A 23,616-nucleotide genomic window follows, 5' to 3' on the forward strand; every position below is an offset into this window, starting at 1 on the left:
GCTAATGTTATTTCAATATTTGAATCTTATGTCAGTCTTTGCCACAGAGAACCGAGCACATTAGATTGGGTTAAAGAGTTTCTGGGATTGTCAGCACAGCTATTCTTTGCAAGATTTAGGAGTGATAGTTGTGGATATAGAGGCCGGCTCAATGCAAGCATTAACTACGTGAGAAATGCTCATTGACCACATATTGCACCTGCAACTTTAGCTGCAAACAAAAAGAGTCTTGTCACAAATTTTCAGAGGTCCACAAGTGAGAACCCCAACAAGCCATTGTAAATACAACTACACATATGTATTTGTAAGTACCGTATCCACGGGAGGAATTGCAAAGCAGCACCTAATATAACCAGTCATGTTCTTCAAACATATTGTTTGGATAATTATCACAGCAAGTGTAGTGGTGTACAGGTCACCATACAACTGTTGGTAAATATTTCCATGATTTTCGGCGCATCTTATGATCAGTATTCATTACAACAACAATACCAAATTTTATTTTATTCTCAGAATCTGTGAATATATGGTTAGGTATATCAAAAAAGTTTTGTTAGAAAGTTGTTTTTATGGAGGACTGATTTGAATTCAGATGAACACAACCCCAGATTAGACATTAATATTACAATTCAGAAAACTGCTGGGTAATTTGCACTACGGTGAAGGAAAAAAAAAGCAACATTAAACGAAATCACCTAAATTGAACTGTACAGAAATGCATATTTTTCGGTTTTATCTAGACTTGCCGCAAGTGCTGTCAGACATAAAATGTTAATGCACTCACTGTAGAGGATGGTGCCTTGTGTAGATCGTGTTTTCACAGTCAAATGGAGAATAACGGTGGTGTCATTGACAGGGCGCGCTTCATGATTGGTGGTGTCCGATGACTGAAGAATTGATGTGACTGGTTGCAGCTCCAAAAAAGATGTGCCATCAAAAGATGGTATGTATACTTTGGACTCTGGGGAAAATAATAATAATAATAATAATAATAATAATAATAATAATAATAATAATAATAATAATAATAATAATAATAATAAAACTAAATCCATTGTACAGCTTTAAATGTATTTTAATTTTCTGAAAAACACTGCAATCAATGAATTATTAGCCATAACATATATATATATATATATATATATATATATATATATATATATATATATATATATATATATATATATATATATATATATATATATATATATATATATATATATATATTCTCCCCGGACCCGCGTGGGTTTTCTCCAGGTCCTCCGGTTTCCTCCCACACTCCAAAAACATGCATTGTAGACAGATTGAACACTCCAAATTGTCCCTAGGTGTGAGTGTGAACGTGACTGTTGTACGTCTTTGTGTGCCCTGCGATTGGCTGGCAAACAATTCAGAGTGTCCCCCGCCTCGTGCCCGAAGACAGCTGAGATAGGCTCCAGCACCCCCCGCGACCCTAATGAGGAATAAGCGGTACGGAAAATGGATGGATATATATATATATATATATATATATATATATAATATATGCTTCATGTCATCACAAAGAGGGTGCAGCAAGTCCAGAAGAATTAATGACTCTCTGTGTCTTTGTGTTGTCAGAATCAGAATCAGAAAACCTTTATTCGTCCCACTGTTATGCGACGAGACATTAAGCAGGTGGATAGAGGATAAAAGTTCGCTCAGCCAGATCCAGGAAGGATATTTTGAGTTTTCTTTATTTGAAGTCATGGTCGTGGTATGAGTTTCCGGCATACCACAAGTAACACTGCTCTCCAGGCTGGCCTTTCACCCTCTTCTTCCTCCTCGAAGCGACTTCCTCAGTCTGGCTTTAAAGGGGGTTCACCTGACCTTCTGGCCAATCAGGTCCCAGTGGCAATTGGCCAAATCCCAGGTGGTTGCAATCACAATGACAATTAGCGGTGGCCCGACTCTATTGTTTTGAATGGGGAGAAATGTGGAAATGTGCACCTTTCTCCCATCCAAAATCCAGAAAACACGAAATTATTTAACATTTCTTTTGACATTATAACACCCACAATGTCATATTATTTGTTATTTTTGTTTTTGTTAACACGTAGCTGCTCCCCTTTCCCGGCAAATTGGGGTTTTCTTGTTTATTATGTTTGTTAAAGTCATGATAAGTGCCTTGCATGCTGGGTCCGAGAGGACAGTAATTTCATCTGTGCTGTATGTCATGCATATTCGCATATTTGACAATAAAGCTGACTTTGACTATACACACACACACGTATATATATATATATATATATATATATATATATATATATACACACACCGATGAAAAGGTTTCTTCAGCCGTCATCTGTACTTCTTTGTACAGATGACAGTACAGATGACTTCTTATACAAGATGCTTCTTCAGCGAACTAAAGTCTTACTGGTAGTTTCGGCCCTATATATATCCCTACTGTCCAGACATGGCGGTGCCGGACTCTGCTATGATAGGTCCCTGCTCTCCCAAAAATTCTGAAGATAGAAAAAGGGGAGGAGTAGCAGTACCTTACATTTCAGGAGTTTCGGAAAAACTACAAAGAGTTTGGCAACACAAAAGTCCTACTTATGTCAAACCGCTAAACACTTTAAGGCAAACATTAGTGCATCCAAAAGATAGGCTGCCAAATGAAAAACTAAGTAATGTAGTTTATTCAATACATTGTAAGAATGAAAATTGTAAAGAGCAGTACATTGGGGAGACAAATTCTAAAAAAAAAGACTTTATCAACATACGCAGGGATAATAGTAGTGGGCCTCAATCGGCAGTGCATATGCACCTAAAAGCTAGCAACAACTCATTTGACGACAATGAGGACATAGATGGTTTGAAAGGGGAGTAAAAGAAGCGATGTTCATCAAACAGCTAAATCCTTCACTAAACCGATATGGTAGTGTGAGGTTCAATTTGGATTATTCGTACAACAGCCTGCTTAGGCAACATAGGATTAGTAAAGTATATATATATATATATATATATATATATATATATATATATATATATATATATATATATATATATATATATATATATATATATATATATATATATATATATATACAGTAAAGTCTCGTTATATCGATATTCAAGGGAGTCCGAAAAAATATCGATATAACCGGGACTATCGATATATCCGACCCTGTTTGCATGTAATTTTCTCCGTGCGTGCATAGAAGTAGTATCAATATAACCAGGACTATCGATATATCCGAGACTTTACTGTATATACACAGTATAATATTATACGTAAATGTAAAAAATCCTGAATCTTCACATTAGCAATACCTGTCAGTTTCCTAGAGTAAATCTTCATCCATCCAGGTGATTTCTTTCTTAGGGCATCAAAGATCAGAATCAGAATCAGAAAACCTTTATTCGAGCAGGCTTCCATCACTTTATACGAATAGGCTATGAACACTTATTTTAATACAGATATCATTTCTTAGTGCTGGTGTACCCAATTCTGTGGGCAGCAGGTGTATGGTTTAAGTGATGGCCAGCAAAGTTGTCAGGCCTCTGCCTTTGCTGCGCTGACAGTTTGCTTATTAGCGACAAGCAATGCTCTGTCAGAACTATGTGGGTTGTTATTTCCCCCTGATGACAAAGGGTATGACTTGAAGGGGAGCTGAAGGAGGTGCTCACTCAGGTCATCAACTCCACAAGACACTGATGACATTGTCCACCTGGTAGAGTGTTTGAGAGCTTGCTGAGCAGCAACGGATTTAAAAATGGCCAGCTTCAGCCCAGGGAGTTCTAACCTCTGTGTCCTACATGAAGCAAATGTCAGATGACAGAAATGATATAAATGATGCGTGGTGGCTTTTTTTATGTAAAAAAAAAAGACAAACAAGACAAAAAAGAAAAAATAGGTCAACAACTACTTTGGGATGAATAAATGCTACGACAACAATGTTATTTTTTTTATCTAATCTCTACCAAACAACAGTGATAATTATACTTGTTTTCTTATATCATGATGAAACAGTTTCTTTTTTTTCCTTTTGGCTTTTCCCTTCAGGGGTCGCCACAGCGAATCAGCGTCCTCCATCTAACCCGCTTTTGTGCATCCTCTTCTCTCACATCAGCTACCTTCACGTCCTCTTTGACAACATCCATAAACCTCCTCTTTGCTCTTCCTCTCGGTCTCCTGCCTGGCTGTTCAAGGCTCAGCATCCTATTCCTGATATAGTCACTCTCTCTCCTCTAGACATGTCCAAACCATCGCATATTTGTTTTGGTAAAAATGTTTACGTCGGATGCCCTTCCTGACACAACCCTCTGTATTTATCCGGGCTTGGGAACGGCACAATAAGACACTGGCTTGTGTCCCCTTGTGGTTACATAAACAGCTGATATAAAAAATAAATTGTACAGCCAACCATTTGTCAATTCTCTTAATGATGTTGGAGTAGAGAGCTTTGTTATACAACAGATCTAAAAAAAGGGACAAGGGATTCTAGTTTCCTGACCAGCGTAGATCTTGCAAAAGGGAAGTTTGCGCTGCCATGGGTGTGAATACAGTGAACTTCAATCATAGGGGCATTTCTCATTTCCTTTAAATGTGATACACTAGTCCTGACAGTCTGGACATGGCAGAGTGCAACCACATTTTTCGAAAGAAGAAACTGATTTATCACATGCAGGCTTCCAAGAGATGTATGACTTTGGCTTAAGAGAAGATCACAAATAGCTCTCATTATTCGAAGTAAAATACAGCAAAAAAATACTATTTTAGCTACATACTCCCCGAAATCAGTTGTGTTGAGCGCTCATTTCAAAATTATCATCTTCTTGTCTCTGCACCACCATCATTTCATTAGTGTTGAGGGAGAATACACAATGTAGTTTTCTTTTTACACTTGTTTGACGATTATTAAGAATGTTAATGGTCTACTTTTATGGAGAGTAGTATGATTAAATAGTGCTGAAACTGTAAATCTTTGAGATGCTTGTCACACGGCCTGAAAAACAAATGAGTCACTTTCATCATGTTTTCCAGTTTTACGCTCCTGAGGAATTGTTTCTTCAAAAATTAAGTGGCTGGTCCGGGATCAAGCCAAAGACATTTTCTCAACTCTGCATGTAGTCAATTGAAAGCTAGGTGATCACAGGATTAGTTGGGGACGAAATGGAATTGAGAAAAAGATGTAGTCATAAAAGACAAAACTACTGAGGTGGGAAATAATTCAGTCTGTATTGATTATGACATCTTTCTACGGCTCATTACCTGGTGTCCTTATTTCTTGAATTTCTGAAGGTCTAATGTAGGTTGTTGGCTGAGAGGGGATCATTCAAATGAACAGCGATTGCGGATTTGTCCCATTTATGTCTTTTCAAAAAGTTCTACCTTATCTGGATGTTATTTAAAAAAATATATATACAGTATATATATGTATATATATATATGCGGTCACTTTAGCTATTCTGTGTCATGCATTAATGTAACCTATTTTCAAAATATATAGGACATTTCCGGCCTTTTATTTCCTTTCCCATCAATGCCTTGAAAGTAGGTAGGCACTTCGGGTTTTAAACATTCTGGTATGAAGCAAGCTGGTGGTAACACCAAAAAGAATCCTCAACAATAAAGAGTTGATTTAGGAATGTAAAAGCAGCTGTACAGCATGATTTACTAGCCTATGCTATAGCTTTTGTACACTATGTTTTCAGATGAAGCTGATGAAGGCAACGTTTTGAGACATCTATGAGACTGAGTATACTGTATGTTTAGGCACATGGAACATATCTTCGGCAGCATCTGCCCATGTTGATCAAAACGTTGCAGGGCGCAGGACGCAAGTCAGCAAAAGTCAACGTCATTAGTTCCATGAGAAAATGACATCTGGCTAAACAACAAAGAGCAGCGATGACTTGTTTTTTTTTTCTCTTGTGGCTATCACTTAATTTAACAGGATGTGAGGACAAGGTTGTCAGCGAGCAAAGCTGCCATGGCGACATACGTGCAAAGGCTTTGTCAGCATGTAAACAGCCGTTGGAGTTCTTCCACGAGCCTCGAGCACAGACTGCTAAGCACAGCAGTGGATGAGTGCTCATATGAGATTGGAATGCGTTGAACTTGAGAGACTGCATGCGTTTGAGCAGGAAATATTCGGAGTCAGCAGAAATTAATCTGAAGGCCCACCGCTGGTCTTTAGAGGGAAGATTCGTGGGTCTGAGAATTCGTTGGATAAGCAAGAACTTTCTTTGCGGTGTGAGAAAATGGCGGTGTTGAACAAAATAAAAGTTACATGGACAATTATCTTCTCAATATAGAATCATCATAACATTGAAGGTATTATTTTGAATCTAATGGAGACCTATTGAATAAATAACTGAGAACTTATCGATTGTGTTCACGAAGGTTTTTTTTGGAAAGGCAGAATCCTTATATTTTGGATTCATTTTCTGCATGTTCCTTTTTCTACTCTTTTGAATCATATCTAGTCAATTGTGTCTTTCAAATAAGTATTTTTGAAAAGAACGGTTGAAAGTATGGGTTCAATGATGAACAAGTGCCGCAAGGTCCATTCTCATTTAGGAAAGGTTCAAGCTGATTATATGGATCTTTCATTTCATTAATCATGTTGTGAATAATTCACATCACTCAAAATTTGGAATGCAGCGGACTCGATTCCGCTTCGATGTGAAACCTATTACCCAAAGAGGCTCAGCATATATTAACACACAGTGCTAGCTGTCTGTCTCTCCGAAGATACCACTACTGAAGTCACAATAACATATATACAGTAAAGTCTCGTTATATCGATATCGGATATATCGATAGTCCCGGTTATATCGATACTATTTCTATGCACGCACGGAGAAAATTACATGCAAACAGGGTGGAATATATCGATAGTCCCGGTAATATCAATATTTTTTCGGACTCCCTTGAATATCGATATAACGAGACTTTACTGTGTATATATATATATATATATATATATATATATATATATATATATATATATATATATATATATATATATGCACACCGGCTTCACAGTGCAGAGTTTGCCGGTTCGCGTCCCGGTCCGGCCTATATATATATATATATATATATATATACTAACGACTGGCCCATTTCCCCCACTCCCACCGGTATCACCTCATCATTAGTCAGGAATGTAGGAACAATCAGTGGGGCCACAGGGAGTGGTCCTCTGCTCCCCCCAACCTGAGAGTAGGGACCTATCATAGCTGTGTCCGGCGCCGCCATGGCTGGACATTAGGGATATATAAATAGGGCCGGTACGACCAGTCAGACTTTAGTTCGCTGACGAAGCCTCTTGGATAGGAGGCGAAACGTCCGAAACCTTCAAATTTGTACAGATGACGGCTGAAAAAAACCTTCTCATCGATGGACCACTCCTGTACGACTGAGAGCTTACACAGACGTATTCAGTACACATGTATATATACTCGCATTACATTACCTTTCTCACAAAATGCTCCAGTAAAATGAAGCGGGCAATGGCAGGAAGGCGTTTCTTTGGCAGGTTGTTGCAGCTCATGACACGTCCCCACATTGAAGCAAACATCATCAACACAAATTTCATGCTGGGAACGTTTTGCTGCTTGAGCGGGAGCTCCGCTTGTGTTGACACTGTTGGTCAGTCACATGAAAAAAAGAGGCATATTGATGGGCAGCATGCAAACCTCATAGTTGCTGGAAAATACATTTGAATCCAACCATTAACATATAAGTGCATACGGAAAATGTGATAGACAGCAACATATTTGTCGTATCGACATGAACTAAGTTTTAACGTAAATACCAATTTCAAAAATGTCCCTTCTTTCTCAGTTTTGGAAATGGCTTAATTGAGAGACAAAAACTGATGTGTTAAAATACTTCACCTGCAAGTACCAATGTTGTTGCTAGTGATCGCATCTGACACATGCAAACCACTGACTTGGTTAAATTCAAGGATTTCAATGCAGCCAGTGTAGTTGTAGAATGGCCAGTCAATCTAAAAGGGGGTGAGGTGGAAGTCATTTTCTTGTTTCACTGTTTTTATCACAATATAAACGCTCTAAGGATGATCTGTTTCAATCGCATTCTGTCCTTCAGAAGTGACGACACTTTTTCGTCTTGTTGGTCGGGCATAACTCAATGATTCAACCTTTTTTTTTGCTCTCAAACGAAATTGCCCCTTTGGTTTAATGTTTATTCTTTGGTCGAATTCTACAAATTCAGACGAGCATACTGTATGCTCCTATCCACTTTGGGATTAGTGCAGTCACGTGAGCAAGTGTGTAATATTCATAGACCAAAATGCTGCTTCCAAAGAGCAGTAATCCCATGTAATTGACCTATTCTTATGTTTATCCAATTAAGGATCTTTTCTTGGCGACAGATGTATGTTTTTCCAATCCTACCTGAGTGGCCAAGTATCGTTGCGGCAGACCGCCAATGAAGATGTGGTTTGTTCTTTGCATCATGTGTTCCAACGCCAAATGACTTGCAGCACTTTTGATTTTTTCATGGCCAGAAAGACATATTTCAGCCTCACAAGGAGCCATGTGTTGTCTAATATGAAGTGACACAAAGAACGTCAATTATATACGTGGTGACAAGTTTTGGAAGTCCTTCCAAACACATACTTCATCAGACAATGCCGCCTTTGTTCATAGAATAAGAAATGCTAAACATGAGCAGATTCTTGTTGACCATTTTTGGTAAAGAAAGATGGAAAGTGGTCTGAAATTAGTCAATTTAAAAATGATTCATATGTACAATTTGTTTTACCATGCTACTCATCATGACGAACACAGAGGAGCATGGGCAGGACATTTGTGTAAGTATCCATTTATCATTGAAGGTTTTCCTACATAGTGTTTACACATGAACAAAAAGCCATTAATCTTTGTCTTTTGGGTGATATTTGTAGATGAACCAAAGATGACAAACATCCACAGAGGGTACCAGATAATTACCAGTGTCGATTCATCATGAACCATCATTCACTTGATCGTACTCAGCCCACAGATTTCTCACCCCAACTCCGAATATCTATTGTTACTTGAAGGGAATTGAGGAAGTCCACACATCAACGGAGGTGGATTTTCTTGGCGCCTTACTTTCCAAACAGTTCCTCTCGCCTGTGAATCATTCCACAAGAACTTGCTTGGATGGAATGACCGTTAATTTAGACGCAGTCTGGGAGAATGGCCTGGCATGCAGCCAGAGGGCAGTGTGCACAATGTCTTTGAGAAGCCAGCCCCAACGGCCTTTTTACTTAACATACTGAAAAGAGTCTTTGACGGGAAGATATATTAAAAGTCTACAATGAGTTTGGCGATGAGGATGACCATGGTGTTGTAGCTTTGGGTCAAATCAGACAAAGATGGACGAAGTCCGCTATCATTCAATGACAAATTATTTAGGTTGTGACACCTGCACACATTTTTCTATGCTCCTGGCCCTCTAGTTATGAGCGCTCTCGTACTCAAAATGTCTCCAAGGGTTCAGCACAGCGCATGATGATTGATTCTTACCACGGTTGTATTTTTCTTGAAGAAAAAAAACAGGGGGTGGAACCTTGAAGCCCTTTCACCTGATAGGCCAGTTTGTTCCCACATACCTATTTAAGGCAGAGTTGTTTCTTCGGTATAGGCGTGTCAACAGTTAATTTTTTTTTATCAACTTCTGTAGTATGACTTACTTTTTGCTTACTTTAAGGTCTAAACCAGGAAGTAATTCCATTATTTTTTCCATTTCATTACAATCCTGAAATCAACGAACAAGGCCATCGGGCGTTTGTATACATACACTGACGTTCAAACTAGAGTATTGTTGTATCTGTAATCTACGTGCAATGTTCATTTGCAAGAAGAATTAGAACAGCATTGTGGGAAAAATACTATTTTTCACTTTTATAATGCAAAAGAATGAATGCTGTGGCAGCCTTGTTACTTTATTTTAAATTGTGTATTTCTCATTACTTTATGTGCCTATTGTCACTGCAGTTAATAGCAGCAACACTTAACTGTAGTTTGTGTGCCTTGCTCAAAGACATTTTAAACCAGAAGCTTATCAGCAACTAGTTCTATTTTCGAGGGTTTTGTCTATTGAAAAAAAAAAGGATTTTCTGTCTCACCGATGATGAAATGAAAGCATAATTACAAAGTGACTGCCAAAATGGTTATGACAGTTGTGGAATTCTCAATATTATTGATAAGTGATGGTAATGTTGTGCCAAGACTAAAGAAAAAAATGTCAAAGGGTTTGCAGCCTAACATTAAATCTTTGAAACATTGATTTTGTGCTTGGCTCTTGATCCCTTCTCTTCTCATCATGAAACACTGCAAATTAAGATTTGAGAACCGCCAATAAAGCATTCTCCTTGATCACTAATGCTTTTTAATAGCAGCACTGTGATCCGGTTCTTTGAAAAGTAGGCTTGTTGGTCATAAACTGCAAATGACTTCTCCTATGCCCCCTTGATTTGACTTACAGTCATTCATTCGAAAAAACACTTCACTACTTGACGCAAGAGGATGATGAGGGATGGGGAAGTTAATACCACATCAGCCGTTAATACCATTTGAGCATATTTTGCATGTTACATAAAACTAAGACGCTTATGATACAAATAGGCTTCTTCTTCACCATTAAATGGAAAATAGCCAAAGGCTGATTTGTTTATTGACAAACCCAAATCGGAACTGCAAATTGAAATTACCACTACTAAACCCAAGCCATTCAGGCATGTCATAATCCCTGATGGTGAGCTGGTATTCATTGAAAAATAACATACCTGATTCTGACAATGTGTACTTTGCCGTCATCAACAGGAATTTGGGTGTTAATCCAAGCGGCATCATCCCCTCCATTGCAGGAAAAGACATACTGAAAGTAAATGATGACACATTTAACTGTGGATGTGAGCGTATTTTTGGTGAATTACCGTTTCATTGAAACGGAAAGCATGCTTTACAAGGAGAGTTTTTGAGTAAATATCATTTCCATATTATTAAAAACATTTTTGGGATCTCATTTGGGACATCACAGCACGATCACTAACACACAATAGTTATTGGCATGACTGGTTGTTGATCGACTTGAGCGCCTATTATTTTGTAACATTAACTCATACCATGTCTGTGTAACTCATACCATGTCTGTGTAAAATGTACTTTTAAAAAAATAACCTTTAAAAAAAAGCCTTTTCAGCTAACAGGCTATGATGGTCTAAAAATTTTTACCTTTAGCGTCCCATCCATGACAAAGAGTTCCATGAAAAAGAAATCTGTCTTATCGGGTCCTTGGCCTACATAAATAATAGTTCCACGGTCCGCTTGCGTCTGAAATCTCACAGTTACATTGTTGATGATGCTTAGGTGGATCCCTTGAAATTCCAGGTAAGAATTTCCAAAGTACTGGAGATAGTTTGAATCTAAGGGATACAAACATAGATGTTGAAATGATGGAAAAAAACATGTCCATTTTTATAATCAATTGAGATCCACTATTCATACCAAAACGGAAAAAACGGGAATCATTTGTCCACCCACTCTCAGTTCTGGGTGAGTTTATGGCACTTCATGGAAAAGCTTCCATGCCTAACTGAGACGATATGAGACAGACTTGAACTCGCTGTTTGTATTCCTCCGAGTCTGTTGCTTTGCTGCAGCATAAAATGTAAATGTAACCTGTATCGATCAAATAACCTTGGCATCAGAAATAGAATACAGCTGGAAGACGCATAAGAGGAAAAAGAAAAAAAAACTTGAACAAGGGAGCAAGGCTAGATTGCTTTTATTTGAAAAGAAGTGCAAAGAATCCTTCGACATTATGCAACTGTCTTTTCCTCCTTTTTGCTCACTATCGTGGCAAACTGAAAGCCATCTTATTCACCGGGAAAGCCGCGAAGCATGCAAATGGCACAATATCAAGAGAGAGAAGCTCAATGTAGTCCTGCACATTTATTATATGCCGAGTTTTATAGCGGAATAGCTTGTCTCGTATCATCCGTGAGAAGAGGCAATTATGGGACACTTCTGTTAAAGTATGCTTTGCCCGTAAGCTTCTTGAGCGTAGTGACACAGACGACACCCTTGGACTGGGGCCTCATGCTCAATATTGTTCACATTTGAAAGAAACCCTACAAATTGTTACCGATAAGCCAAGGCGAGGAGTGTGTTCAATTGAAAAGCATTTGTGGATGCACCTGTCTCATGCTCTGTCTGTTCTTATCTGAGGAGAGGGAGGAAAAAAAACATTCATGACACTAGAGAAATCAGCTACGCTCCTTTTAAGTTGTTGCCACGATTAATCGAGCAAGCACAAGTGAGACCGCTATCAATATTTGTTACATGTCAAGTCCTAATAGGTTGGCAAGCACTTCTGATCTGACGGCGTGCTCCTCAGAGCATTTGACGAGCAAGTTTACCAAAATACCCCATTTGGACCGAGAAACTAGAGGACCAATACCCCTACGGCGCGGGGTGGGGTGAGAGGAATCATGAGGAGCATACCCACTGTGATCTGTGAATTAATGAGGATAAACCAACAATGCAAAACAATGCAACGATGCAGCAATGTGTTCTTTACTCCTGGCAATACAAGTTGCCAGTGCTGATGTAAAATTTATCCATCCATCCATCCATCCATCCATCCATCCATCCATCCATCCATCCATCCATCCATCCATCCATCCATCCGATTAATTGTCTCGCAGTGGAAACATTTAAATTTAACAGCAGTAAAGTTATGGAAGGAATGAAAGTAGAATAACAAAACCAAATATTATTAGAAGAAGTAGAAAAACAAAATATAGGAGCTGCTGGAAAGGCAGCCACTCTCGCGCAGCCATCTTGATGTTAAGAGAACAAAAATACAAAATAACAAAATCATATGACAACACAAAGACACAGTCATTCAGTCTTAAGCACTTTCAGCACCCTCTTTGTTGTATGAAGCAGTTCTAGATCCAACCATCCACGTATCTATCCATCTATTCATGTATTTATTTATTGTGTATTTATTTATTCGCCATTCACCATGATGGAAGAGAAAAGACTTTTGTTTACAAGATTTGCCCCCACGCTTCATTTACCAGATAAGCTAGCATCTGGCCTATTTCCTTTTACTACTTTTTCTTTGTTTTCTGTAGCATTTCCAGCTTGGGAAGAAGACTCTTGATTGTTGATCATGTGTTAAGTCAAGGGTCCGTGCTGTGTTTTTTTTTCTTTTGTGTGGGGCCGCACATGTGTAAAAAGTTGAGGCTATTTTTTTTTTTTTTTTTTTTGCTAGACACTCTACAGGTCATTTTATATTTTGTCCTTTGAGTTGTGACTTGTCGTTTAATAATGATGAACTGATGAAATATTGTTTTTGTGTGGTTGTTCAAAACACTATTCCCGTCTTTTATCACCCATGTGTGTTAATTTCACTTCGCTATGGGAGAGTTCCAGTGTCTGTAGGGACATTTAGCCTTTGCATTAATCTGTCCCCTGCTTTTATTAGGTGTGATTATCTTTAGCAGATGTATCTAAATCGATTTTCCACAGCACTAATTAGGTTTGTGGGTTAGCTGGAACGTTTCCCAGCAGACTTTTGGCAAGAAATGGGGTATAATTTCGGCTCATCGATGAACAACCATCCAAACTCTCATTCACTTATGATCAATTTTGAGTTTACCTAACAAGTAGGTTTTTAAAATGTTGGAGGAAGACAAGGTACCCACGGAAAAAAAACGAGGCATGGATGGGGAAAACACCCAAACTATCCACTGAATTCGAAATTCTCAATCCAAACATTGGGTGCTACTCATCCATTAAGAAGGTGAAATAATTGATACAAGTCATACATTCATGACATGTCAGTTAATAAGGTGAACTGTGCGAGGTGTCCGTGAGGTAATGTCAGGTTATAGCACATTATTCCACTTTGGAAAAAATACCGTATATATTTTGTAAGATGTGAATATAAGAACATATATTGTAATGCATACATGATTAGTTTTAATTGATATAGACTTTACGTCCCATATATTAGTAAAAAACCCAAGGTGTTTTGTCCTTGATTTATCAGTTAATGTAATGTAATAGAGTCACTGATTGAACTTGTCACACGACAGATAAAATACAGCCATTCTTGGACTTGTGAAATTGCTGTGCCTTGAGGGGAGGATAAAGGTCATTCATTACCTTCAACATTTGCTGGGGGGGGATCTTTTTTTTTATTTTTTTTGAAGATAGCACATGGAGGAAATTTCAGCAGACTGTTATATGGTAGAAACTTTATCCTCAATGTAACTGTTGGTTTTACTTCAGAATTCTATCCTTGGACTGCACACTGGTTTATTTCTGTTTTTTTTTCAATTGATTTAAATAATGAATATTATTCATAATTCAGAGGAATTCCTTCAGGCTGTCCTTCATTCATGGGCACTCCAAACATGAGCGCATTCGTGACTCACTCGCAAAGTCTGGAAATATTAAAAAAATATTGATGAAAAGAGTCATCGGCTTTTACTATCAGAGAGCATTTCATTTCAAATAGATAATGCTCTATGTTGATTATTTTACCTGCAACGTAGTGTGTGATAGACTTAGTTGTGGCTGTTGTTGATGCGGTTAGTCCCTTGCATGATTTTTTTTCTTTACGCTCCCTTTTTAAATATACCACGACATGACCAGCACTTTCCAAATACGGTGATTCCTCACCTTACGAACTTAATTGGTTCCCAGAAAGTGTATGTAAGGCCAAAAGTATGTCTTCCAAACATTAATTTCCCATAGGAAACCATTAAAAATGAGAATTAAACATCACAAAATATAACTGATTTTATGTATAATAAATGTGTTATTGTATTGTAATGAAAGAAATAAACTGTACTTATTAATAAAGTCATTTTATTTACCTTTGTGATGGTCGTTGATGTACATAGTTGCCTCCTGATGATATCCGAGTGAAGTTGCCGTGCTTTCTCTGTGATAATATCCTCACTAACACTGATCCCTGCGAGCTGCTATTCGTTAATCCAAATCAACAGAAGTTTTTCTTTTGCCTGAGATCGTTGCTTAGACAACGCAGAAACACCCTTAGCCACATATAGCAATGGTCGAATTAGCATACATGTACTGGGACGTTAAATCACACAAACACACACCTCGTTCGTGTTTCTCGATGATCTTCTTCTGCTCGACCGTAATTTCGTTTTGTGTCCTCTTCGGCTTAACACTTGACTGTGGTGGGGTCATTTTCGGTCCCCAAAAAAAGCAAAAGTTTCCACTCGATAGCAAACCACGTCCGCACTCAGAGAAAGGGGGTGTGGAAAAGTAGTTGGGAGAGAAAGGGGGTGTGGAAAAGTAGTCCGGCAGCCACGGTGGCGCTGTTCAGCCATGTGGTTTGGTGTTCTTCCGCCGAAAACGAGTCCGCCAGCCATTGTGGCACTCCGTGTGTTTCTCGAAATTAGTTCGTATGCCAAGATTATATTCTCAGAAATTTAAGGTTCGGAAATCAAAAAGTTTGTTAGCTAAAGCGTATCACTGTACTTAAATTAATTATTAAAAACGGAAGCAGTGAAGTTCTTCAAAACTAAAAATATAATAAAATAAATACAGTAAAGTCTCGTTATATCGATATTCAAGGGGGAGTCCGATATATCCGACCCTGTTTGCATGTAATGTTCTCCGTGCGTGCAAAAAATATCGATATAACCGGGACTATCGATATATCCGATATCGATATAACGAGACTTTACTGTATACTGTTTAAAAACCGATATCTAATTGATCAATCAATCGAATTTAACTATTGTGGTTATAAACCTTGTACGACGCAAGAGTACAAGGCCGAAGAAAGTCAGCGTGCCTCAACAGCATTCAGTTTTTTTTCCACCAGCGCTGGCCTGCGAGCTCTCCATCATCTCTCAAACTGCAGAGCGCAGCTTTGTGTGCATAGCGGCGGCAGAAAAGGAAATAGATTATATTGGTCTGTGAAATAAGATTTGCTGTGGTTATTGGAGCAAATCCAAGTCACTGTACCTTAAAGCCTCTGTTTAAATTCCAATTGACAGTTTTTTTTTAACACGTTGCAAAGTCGACTGAGGTTTGAAGAACCACTGTCTACGTCTATTTCAAGCAACACCAAGGGCACTGCTTTCTTTTTGATTGTGACCTAGTTAGATTTTACTTGCAGGTTCCCATGCCCCTAAACCTTAAGACAAATTCACCCACTTTATACATTTGTCATTAGATGAGATGCTTTATGAACGCTGGCCTTTCCACGTACAACACATGTAACTCTGCACAAAGACAGTCCAGAGAGGCCCAAGAATGGATCAGGTGTAGCTGGGATGACTCCATTATGTTTGGCCCAGAGTGAATTTCAGTGTGTCACACTGAATTGGTTCAAGCTCGTCTGTGTTCAATAGGTCCGCTTAACTGCTCTGTGACTTTGTGAACAGTTTCAAAGCAAAGGCAGACCCCATCTGTCAAGAAGAAACAATCTGCCTCCTCTCTCACGCAATGCAATTCAATAGCAATAACGTATGAAATATGTGATCTGTACCTTTCATCTCTCTGATAAAGCACGTTAAAATGACTTTCATCTTTTGTATAAGATCACCATTTCGGTAATATGTTTCCCAACCTATACAACACGAGTCTGGTCAGGGCCAATCAGGGTTAGAGACCTTGCCTCTGCTGTTGCTTATCAAGATGTACCGGTCGGGTCTGGGAGATTATGTCGACGACCCTAAGATACTGAAGGCTTGATCCTGCTTCACAATCGAAAAAACCCTCTATCTACCCTACTCATCCATATATAGATAAACCTGATGGGAAATAATGGACGGGTTTCACTTCTCTCCTGACAAGCCAAAAGCAGCTCATTTTGTTCAGTGCTTTACCCACATTATTGGCCATCATGTCAAAAGTATTGTTCACCTATGTGACATTTTTCTTTAAATGCCAGCCACATTAACCAAATGCATTTACTAAAAGTGCATTGGATATAAGTCAACCTATGTGAAAATATCCATACATCTCTTGATGCAATGTGAAGGGTTAAACAAACATGCCCTTGGCAGGTATGCCAGTGATAATACAGGAGAATCACTCAACACTACATTAGGCATCTGCATAATCTAAAGAGAAACAATAATAACAACAATAATAATAACAATAATAATAATAATAATAATAATAATAATAATAATAATAATAATAATAATAATAATAATAATAATAATAATAATACATTTCATTTAAAAGCACCTTTACTTCTTTGTAGAGTAAGATTAGTGATGCAGTTTTTTCCGAAGTCATAAATCTCGAGATTTTATGGCATGGGCCAAACAAAAGGGGCGTAGGCATAAATGCACATTTCACTCATTAAAATATACATATATTTTAACACCACATCTTCGAATCATAGTGTCATTGAATACTGTGACCTTATTGAGACAGCAACAACATGAAAGAAATCAACATCTTTTAACTTGAGCGAGGTTATTTTTCGGGTGGCATCGATCGAAGAGTTCATGGTAGGTGAAATGTGTCTCTTTAGATCAGGGGTGTCAAAGTCATTTTTTGCCGCGGGCCACATTGTAGTTATGGTTTCCTCTCGAGGGCCGTTATGAATTTGGGGAACCCATTAGAATGTTTAAATCCCTTCAAATATTACATATAGAGCACACAGCAAATTAATGAATAACTCGTTTTCAAATCTGAAGTCAAGAATAATGACTTTTATTGTGGTTGACATCCAAAAATATGACATTTTGGCTCAGATTTTAGCAATCATCATGGAATTTAACAAGTTTGATTTGCTTTCCCGGGCCGAAAAAAATGATGTGGCGGGCCGGATTTGGCCCGCGGGCCTTGACTTTGACACCTGTGCTTTAGATGGACAGGGTATGGCGACTCAATACAAGTCATTTCCTAAGGCTCTTTGAATTTTATAAAGGCCAAAAAAGCAATGACATTTTTATCGGGAAACATTCAACTCAGAGACTCAAGAGTCTCCGCTCATTCCAAAGTGATCCAAGAACAATCAATTGACAGGCTAAGAATTAATTGATTTATTTAAAATTCGCCCTCAGTTTTGTGCCTAGCAATTTGCAGTGCTTGTTCATTTCCTGCGCTTGCTCGCTGCATCAAAAGAAAGAAAGATAAAATACACAAGACGGTGCGTTAAGCCGAACCCAATTGAATCTCGAAGCAACCAAAAAAGTCCTGATGCAAACTTTCTTACTTCTGAATCAAAAACTTCTGTTTCAATCCCAAAGGCAACATAAGGACATCACAGCAGTTTCACGCGGATAAGACCCGCCAAGTGTGATTTTGTACCTGTGGATTGCGCAGCTGTTGACGAAGGGCTCAGTATTGGTGTTTGAACACGTGGTGCAAAGCCGCGAGTGATGTTCTTGAGTGCAGTCTCCGAGGGAATAGCATCCGTTGCAGGAGGGAGGCAGGTGACCTTGTTGATGCCATCTACACAGGAATATGCTTCTGGACACGGCTTTAAGAGGCAATCATCATAGTTGTGCTCACAGTTGTTCCCCTGTGTACACAGAATAAACAGCCCGTAGATGCGAGTGTGAAGTGAAATAACTGTATATAAGGTTAAGGGGATGAAAAATAAAGTTCACGTTGAAAAAGTCATATTTAATTATGCAAATGGATGCAAATGTGGTCAAACGCAGAAAGAGGCATTTAATGAGGCTAATTTCCAGCGCAGTGTATTTGTTTGTTAGTATAGTTCACGAAAAGTACCTTGGCGATTTTGAATTATCTTTTGGAGAGGGGTGGAGCATAAACCAACTAGCACTGTGAGCCAGATACATGAAGCAAAGGCGCCCTTTTCATAATTGTCATCAGAATATTGCTCTGCGATGGACTGGCAACCACTTCAGGACGTACCTCACGTACTGCCCGAAGATTGCTCGCATAGGCTGCTGAGGATCAGTGGCTCGGTTAATGGATTGTTATGAGGATATCACGCCAGAATTGACATGATTTAGAAAGTTGTCTTTTAATTTGACTAAACAATTACGATTACCGGTCTCAAAATGATTTATAACTCTCAGAATGCATCAATGTGGATGACAAACGTATCATGATGTCATTTGCCGCTGATCCGAATTAGTCTTGCTCACCCATGCGAAACATTTACACTCAAGACGCTGTCAATTCATTATAGCACCAGCATTTTGACAGCCCAATAAAGTAATATTATTGCTTCATCATAAGCATAATTGTCAAGGGAATTGAGGGTGCAGGAGGAGAAAGGTTAATTCTAAAAAAAACGTTAATAAAATAGGAGAGGCAGAAACAGGTGGGGAGCCTCACCACAAATCCAGGACAACAGAAACAGGTGTAGCCGTAGCCCGGATCACCCTGAACGCATACCCCCTGGTTGCAGGGCTGTGGAAGGCACTCATTAATGTCATCCTCACACTGAAGGCCTGTCCAACCTGCCAGGAACAAAAGCCCACAGAGTGCACTGGTGAGCCCTGGTTCTCCCACTTCCACCATCTGAAGTGAATATCAATCAGATACTTCCACATTGATTTTCTTCTTTTTGGGTTTGCACTTATGCACAGACAAGAAAAGGCTTTCACTAAAGCGTATGGGTGCCCCATACATTTTAATGAGACGGAGAAGTATCATCTATTTATCACTTTAGCTTTCGTACTGTATGACTACATCGATCCCCAGCGAATAGCAGATGACTACTCGGAGGTTCGGAATAACAGTAACTTTACAGGCATGATTGTAACCTTTTACACCCCCTCAGTCAGTTGCCTTAAGTCTAATAAGAATACACTTTAAGGTTAGAAATGCTTTATAGATGACAAAGTGCCCTCCAGGAAAGGAGGAAGAAAAAGTTCACGTAACAGACGGTGTGGGCTCGTCCGCTTGATGTCACCTTTGCAGCGTATATGAGCGACTCACCTGACCGACAGTGGCAGACGTAGCTATTAATACGATCTTGGCAAACTGCATCATTGTGGCAAGGAGATGAGTCACATTCATTAAGTTCCACTTCACATATATCCCCAGTGAAACCTGGCGGACAGCTAAGAAAACAAATGACGTTCATAAACATGGGAGGATGTCAGTTCCTTCTACTCAGGTAGCTGTTACCAAGAAATGCTTCATTATTTATTAGAAAGCTTGTTGGGTGTTGTCTTTTTCTTCTTCGCAATTCTTTGAAGCTTATTATTAAGATTTGTTTTGAATATTTAGCAGGACAACTTTCACACAGGATTCATCTCTACTTGTCTTGCTATCCATTTCTCCACTCGGTGAAATATTTCACCATTTGTCGTGAGTGTGCATGCTTTTTGTTTTAATGTATACAGTCGTAAAGAATGAGGCCGTATTATTGTTAATTTATTTGCAACATTTTTCTGATGGACTTGAAGAGCTTGGTGATATATCAATATCCACACACATTAATAAGATCTCCCTGCATGACCTCGGGAAAAATGTTAACAACATTAACTGCACCCTATTGATTCATATCTTTTTGCTGTATATTTTTTTTCTTCACCTGTGTTGTGAAGTGAGCTGTGTTTGGTATTTTTGATTTCACCATGGACAACAGCTGCAAGAGCGAATTGAGTTTTTCATGCGTGACCTCTGAGCTGGCCATACATGCACAACAGAGTGTATCTGAGGCTATTTGCTGGACAGGTGCAGACCAGAATATGCATCACTTCAATCATTTTGTGCAAATGAAACAACTACCCCCCTCTTTTTTCATGACCAGGAAAAACATTGCAGGGCAAATGTAATGTCTCTTATACCCCATACTCGTTATACGCATTCCCCAAAACATTTTTTCAATTACCATTTTTTTTCATTCTGTTGATGAAATAGTATTCTTAAATTGGAAATTATTAAATTAGTCAATGTGTCCTTCTAGTTTGTGTCAGAATGCACATTTATTTGTAAATGCCAAGCAAATCATGTGTCACTTGACTGTCATACACACTTCTCCCATAAACGTACCTTTAAGTGAATATAAAATTGCAGTCCACTAAATCAATATTCAAAGAGAGCAGTGGGCTTTTTGGAGTCATGGTTGTGCCAGTTACATTAAACAAGTGATACAGACCATATAAAAGCATATAGCGCAAGGTTACACAAAGTAATTACCCATAGGACAGCGGGCGAGATGAGAGTGCTATCTCACTCTCACCACAGGAAACTTGTATTTAGATGTGTGTCATCACTCAAATTACACAAAGCCAGCAATTAAATAGTAATAACTGGCATGCAGTATACCTGTGGCACCAGTGGGCGATGTGATCAAATAAACACACAGCAGCTCCACTCAAAATGTATTTTTAATTTGTGACAGAGTGAACTTGGCACGTAAATATGTCAGTCAAACAGTCAAAGTTCTTACGCCTTATCTCAGGTGAAATTTAAGGTTGTCTAAATTGAGAATGATTATTCAAAGGTCAAAATCTACATTCTGTCTGTTATCACATCATTCAGAGAATCCATTTAAGGAAACATATCGTCGTTTTGTGTGCAGGTATGTGCAATTATCAACTCTGGAAACTGGACTCTGGTCAATTTTCTTCTTTTTTGTATCCCTTTATTTCAGACTTTAACACTACAAACTGTACTGCTATTGGTCATTTTACACATCACGAATTATTTGGCATGGCACCACAGACTGGCCAGTTAACTCTCCTAAACACCCCCCACAAAGATTTCACTGCTTACAACAGAAAATTAAAGGTTTTAGTCCAACAAGAGCAACCATTTTAACTCACTTGCAAGTTAAGTTAATTCCTTCACCACCAATACATGTAGCACCATTCAAACAGGGATTGGTAACACAGCCCTGCAGAGAAATATACAGTACATGAATTATAATCTGGTGAAAAAATCTGAGGCAGCAAGAAAAAACTTCCTATTTGTTCCCAGATCTCCACCCTCCACCTGAGTCCTCATCATGCAAAATTATTTATAGACTCTACGATAAATCCAATTTGACAACATGACACATGATTGTGAACAACTATTTTATCATTGATGCTCCAGAGCACACAACATGAAAGTTGTCTAGGCTGGTCCACTACTCTTTCAGACCACAACATGGCCATCAGGAGAGATTAAACTAAATGTTGAAAGGAGACATTATAAGAAACTCAATGCCTTATCTTTCAAGTCCAGCTGAAGCTGTGTTGTGTTTGAATCAATTACACAGTAGACTGAGCAATTGACTTTAATCAGGTAGTCGTACAAAGTTGGCATTTCGAGGTGCTCCGGGCTTACAATCTCGCAGGAGAGTCAACAAGTTAGTGACACCAGCGACCACACAAAGACTACAAAGTTCTTCTCCCCGAACATTCAGAAGGTGTAATCATTGAAGTCGACTCACATCAATGTTTGCTTCACATCTGCTGCCGCTCCATCCCGCCTCACAAAGACACGTGTGGGAAGAAATTCCATCGTGACAGCTGAGGTACGCCCGGAAGCAGTGAGGGGGCGGAATTGATTTAAGTAGCAAAAAATGAGGAGAGTGGAGATGAAAAAGAATGCATCTTTGAAAGCAGCTGTATCGCTGCACAAAACACATGTTGAGAAACATCTAATTTGACATCCTGAAAATCATCATGGCAATGAGGAGGTACCAGAATTGATAGTAATTCCATCATAGCACCTCCTAATCATTTGAAGGCGACAGAAATAAATACTTACCTCCCGTGAAAACAAGGTGCCGACAAGCATTTGTCAATGTTGGTCTCACAGTCGGGGCCGAAGAAGCCGTTGGGGCACACGCAGTAATATCGATCGGCTTCGTCAATACATCTCCCACCATTTTGGCATGGCTTTGAAATGCACTCGTCAATGTTAACTTCACACTGTGCCCCTAGGAAATAAAGCATGCTTCTTTAAACAGTACAACTCATCCGGAGATGTAGCTATTTAGAGCTTAAAGGAAAAAAAAATCATACATTTGTTCTTTGGCGGGCGAAAGTTAAGTGTAAGACAGAATCTTCATACTCCTATATTCATAAAGGCAGTGTGTAGACAGTGATTGGCAGCTGGTGGATACTTGATCCGTTGAAAAAAATAAAAACATAAATGGGGCACGAGAGTTTTAACACTGCCACGCTACAATAGCTCTGTGTCAATTTTACTGATGTACCTAATCTGGTGGCCACAAGTTCAGATAATGTGCTATAATGTAATAATATAACATTTAGATCCATGACCATTTCGAGGGAAATGATGGTGCCACTGTCAATACGATGCTTGCATTTGTCTAATTTATGTTTGAGCTTTATCAGTCGGCTCAACAAAAAGTATGAGCATGCGAGAATGAGAAAATGCAAAAATGATGGTGGAGGTCAGGTGAAAATGACCAGAATGGTCAACCAAAATATCCACTCAGGAGAACCTCTCTGAAAGCACAATAATTTGAACCATTAAAAAAACAAAAAACAAACAAACAGCAAGACATATGACCTGGTGCCACTCTGTGTTCAGAGTAGGAAACACACACATACACACACACATGCACACGCACACACACACGCACACACACACACACACACACACACACACACACACACACACACACACACACACACACACACACACGCACACGCACAACAC

The 23,616-nt window shown here is 38.9% G+C and overlaps 1 protein-coding gene across 7 annotated transcripts in view; it reads right to left on the reverse strand.

Moving 5' to 3' along the window:
• eys (EGF-like photoreceptor maintenance factor) overlaps nucleotides 1-23,616 on the reverse strand; it is a 149,977-nt gene that overhangs the window by 47,424 nt on the left and 78,937 nt on the right. For 5 of the 7 annotated variants that reach the window (XM_089011452.1, XM_089011447.1, XM_089011446.1 and 2 more), the window contains 12 exons: nucleotides 22,696-22,867; nucleotides 22,376-22,454; nucleotides 21,765-21,835; nucleotides 19,927-20,051; nucleotides 19,321-19,445; nucleotides 18,319-18,532; nucleotides 11,224-11,414; nucleotides 10,776-10,867; nucleotides 8,395-8,545; nucleotides 7,873-7,985; nucleotides 7,449-7,618; nucleotides 785-961 (listed from right to left, as the gene is read on the reverse strand). In XM_089011452.1, coding sequence (XP_088867578.1) covers nucleotides 785-961; nucleotides 7,449-7,618; nucleotides 7,873-7,985; nucleotides 8,395-8,545; nucleotides 10,776-10,867; nucleotides 11,224-11,414; nucleotides 18,319-18,532; nucleotides 19,321-19,445; nucleotides 19,927-20,051; nucleotides 21,765-21,835; nucleotides 22,376-22,454; nucleotides 22,696-22,867 — 1,680 coding nt within the window. The remainder of the gene's footprint in view (nucleotides 1-784; nucleotides 962-7,448; nucleotides 7,619-7,872; nucleotides 7,986-8,394; nucleotides 8,546-10,775; nucleotides 10,868-11,223; nucleotides 11,415-18,318; nucleotides 18,533-19,320; nucleotides 19,446-19,926; nucleotides 20,052-21,764; nucleotides 21,836-22,375; nucleotides 22,455-22,695; nucleotides 22,868-23,616) is intronic. The other 2 variants (XM_089011450.1, XM_089011451.1) reach the window with 2 other exon arrangements.

Source organism: Hippocampus bargibanti, linkage group LG13 (genome assembly GCF_051943395.1).
Source record: "Hippocampus bargibanti isolate YZ-2025 linkage group LG13, ASM5194339v1, whole genome shotgun sequence".
Taxonomy (NCBI): Eukaryota; Metazoa; Chordata; class Actinopteri; order Syngnathiformes; family Syngnathidae; genus Hippocampus; species Hippocampus bargibanti.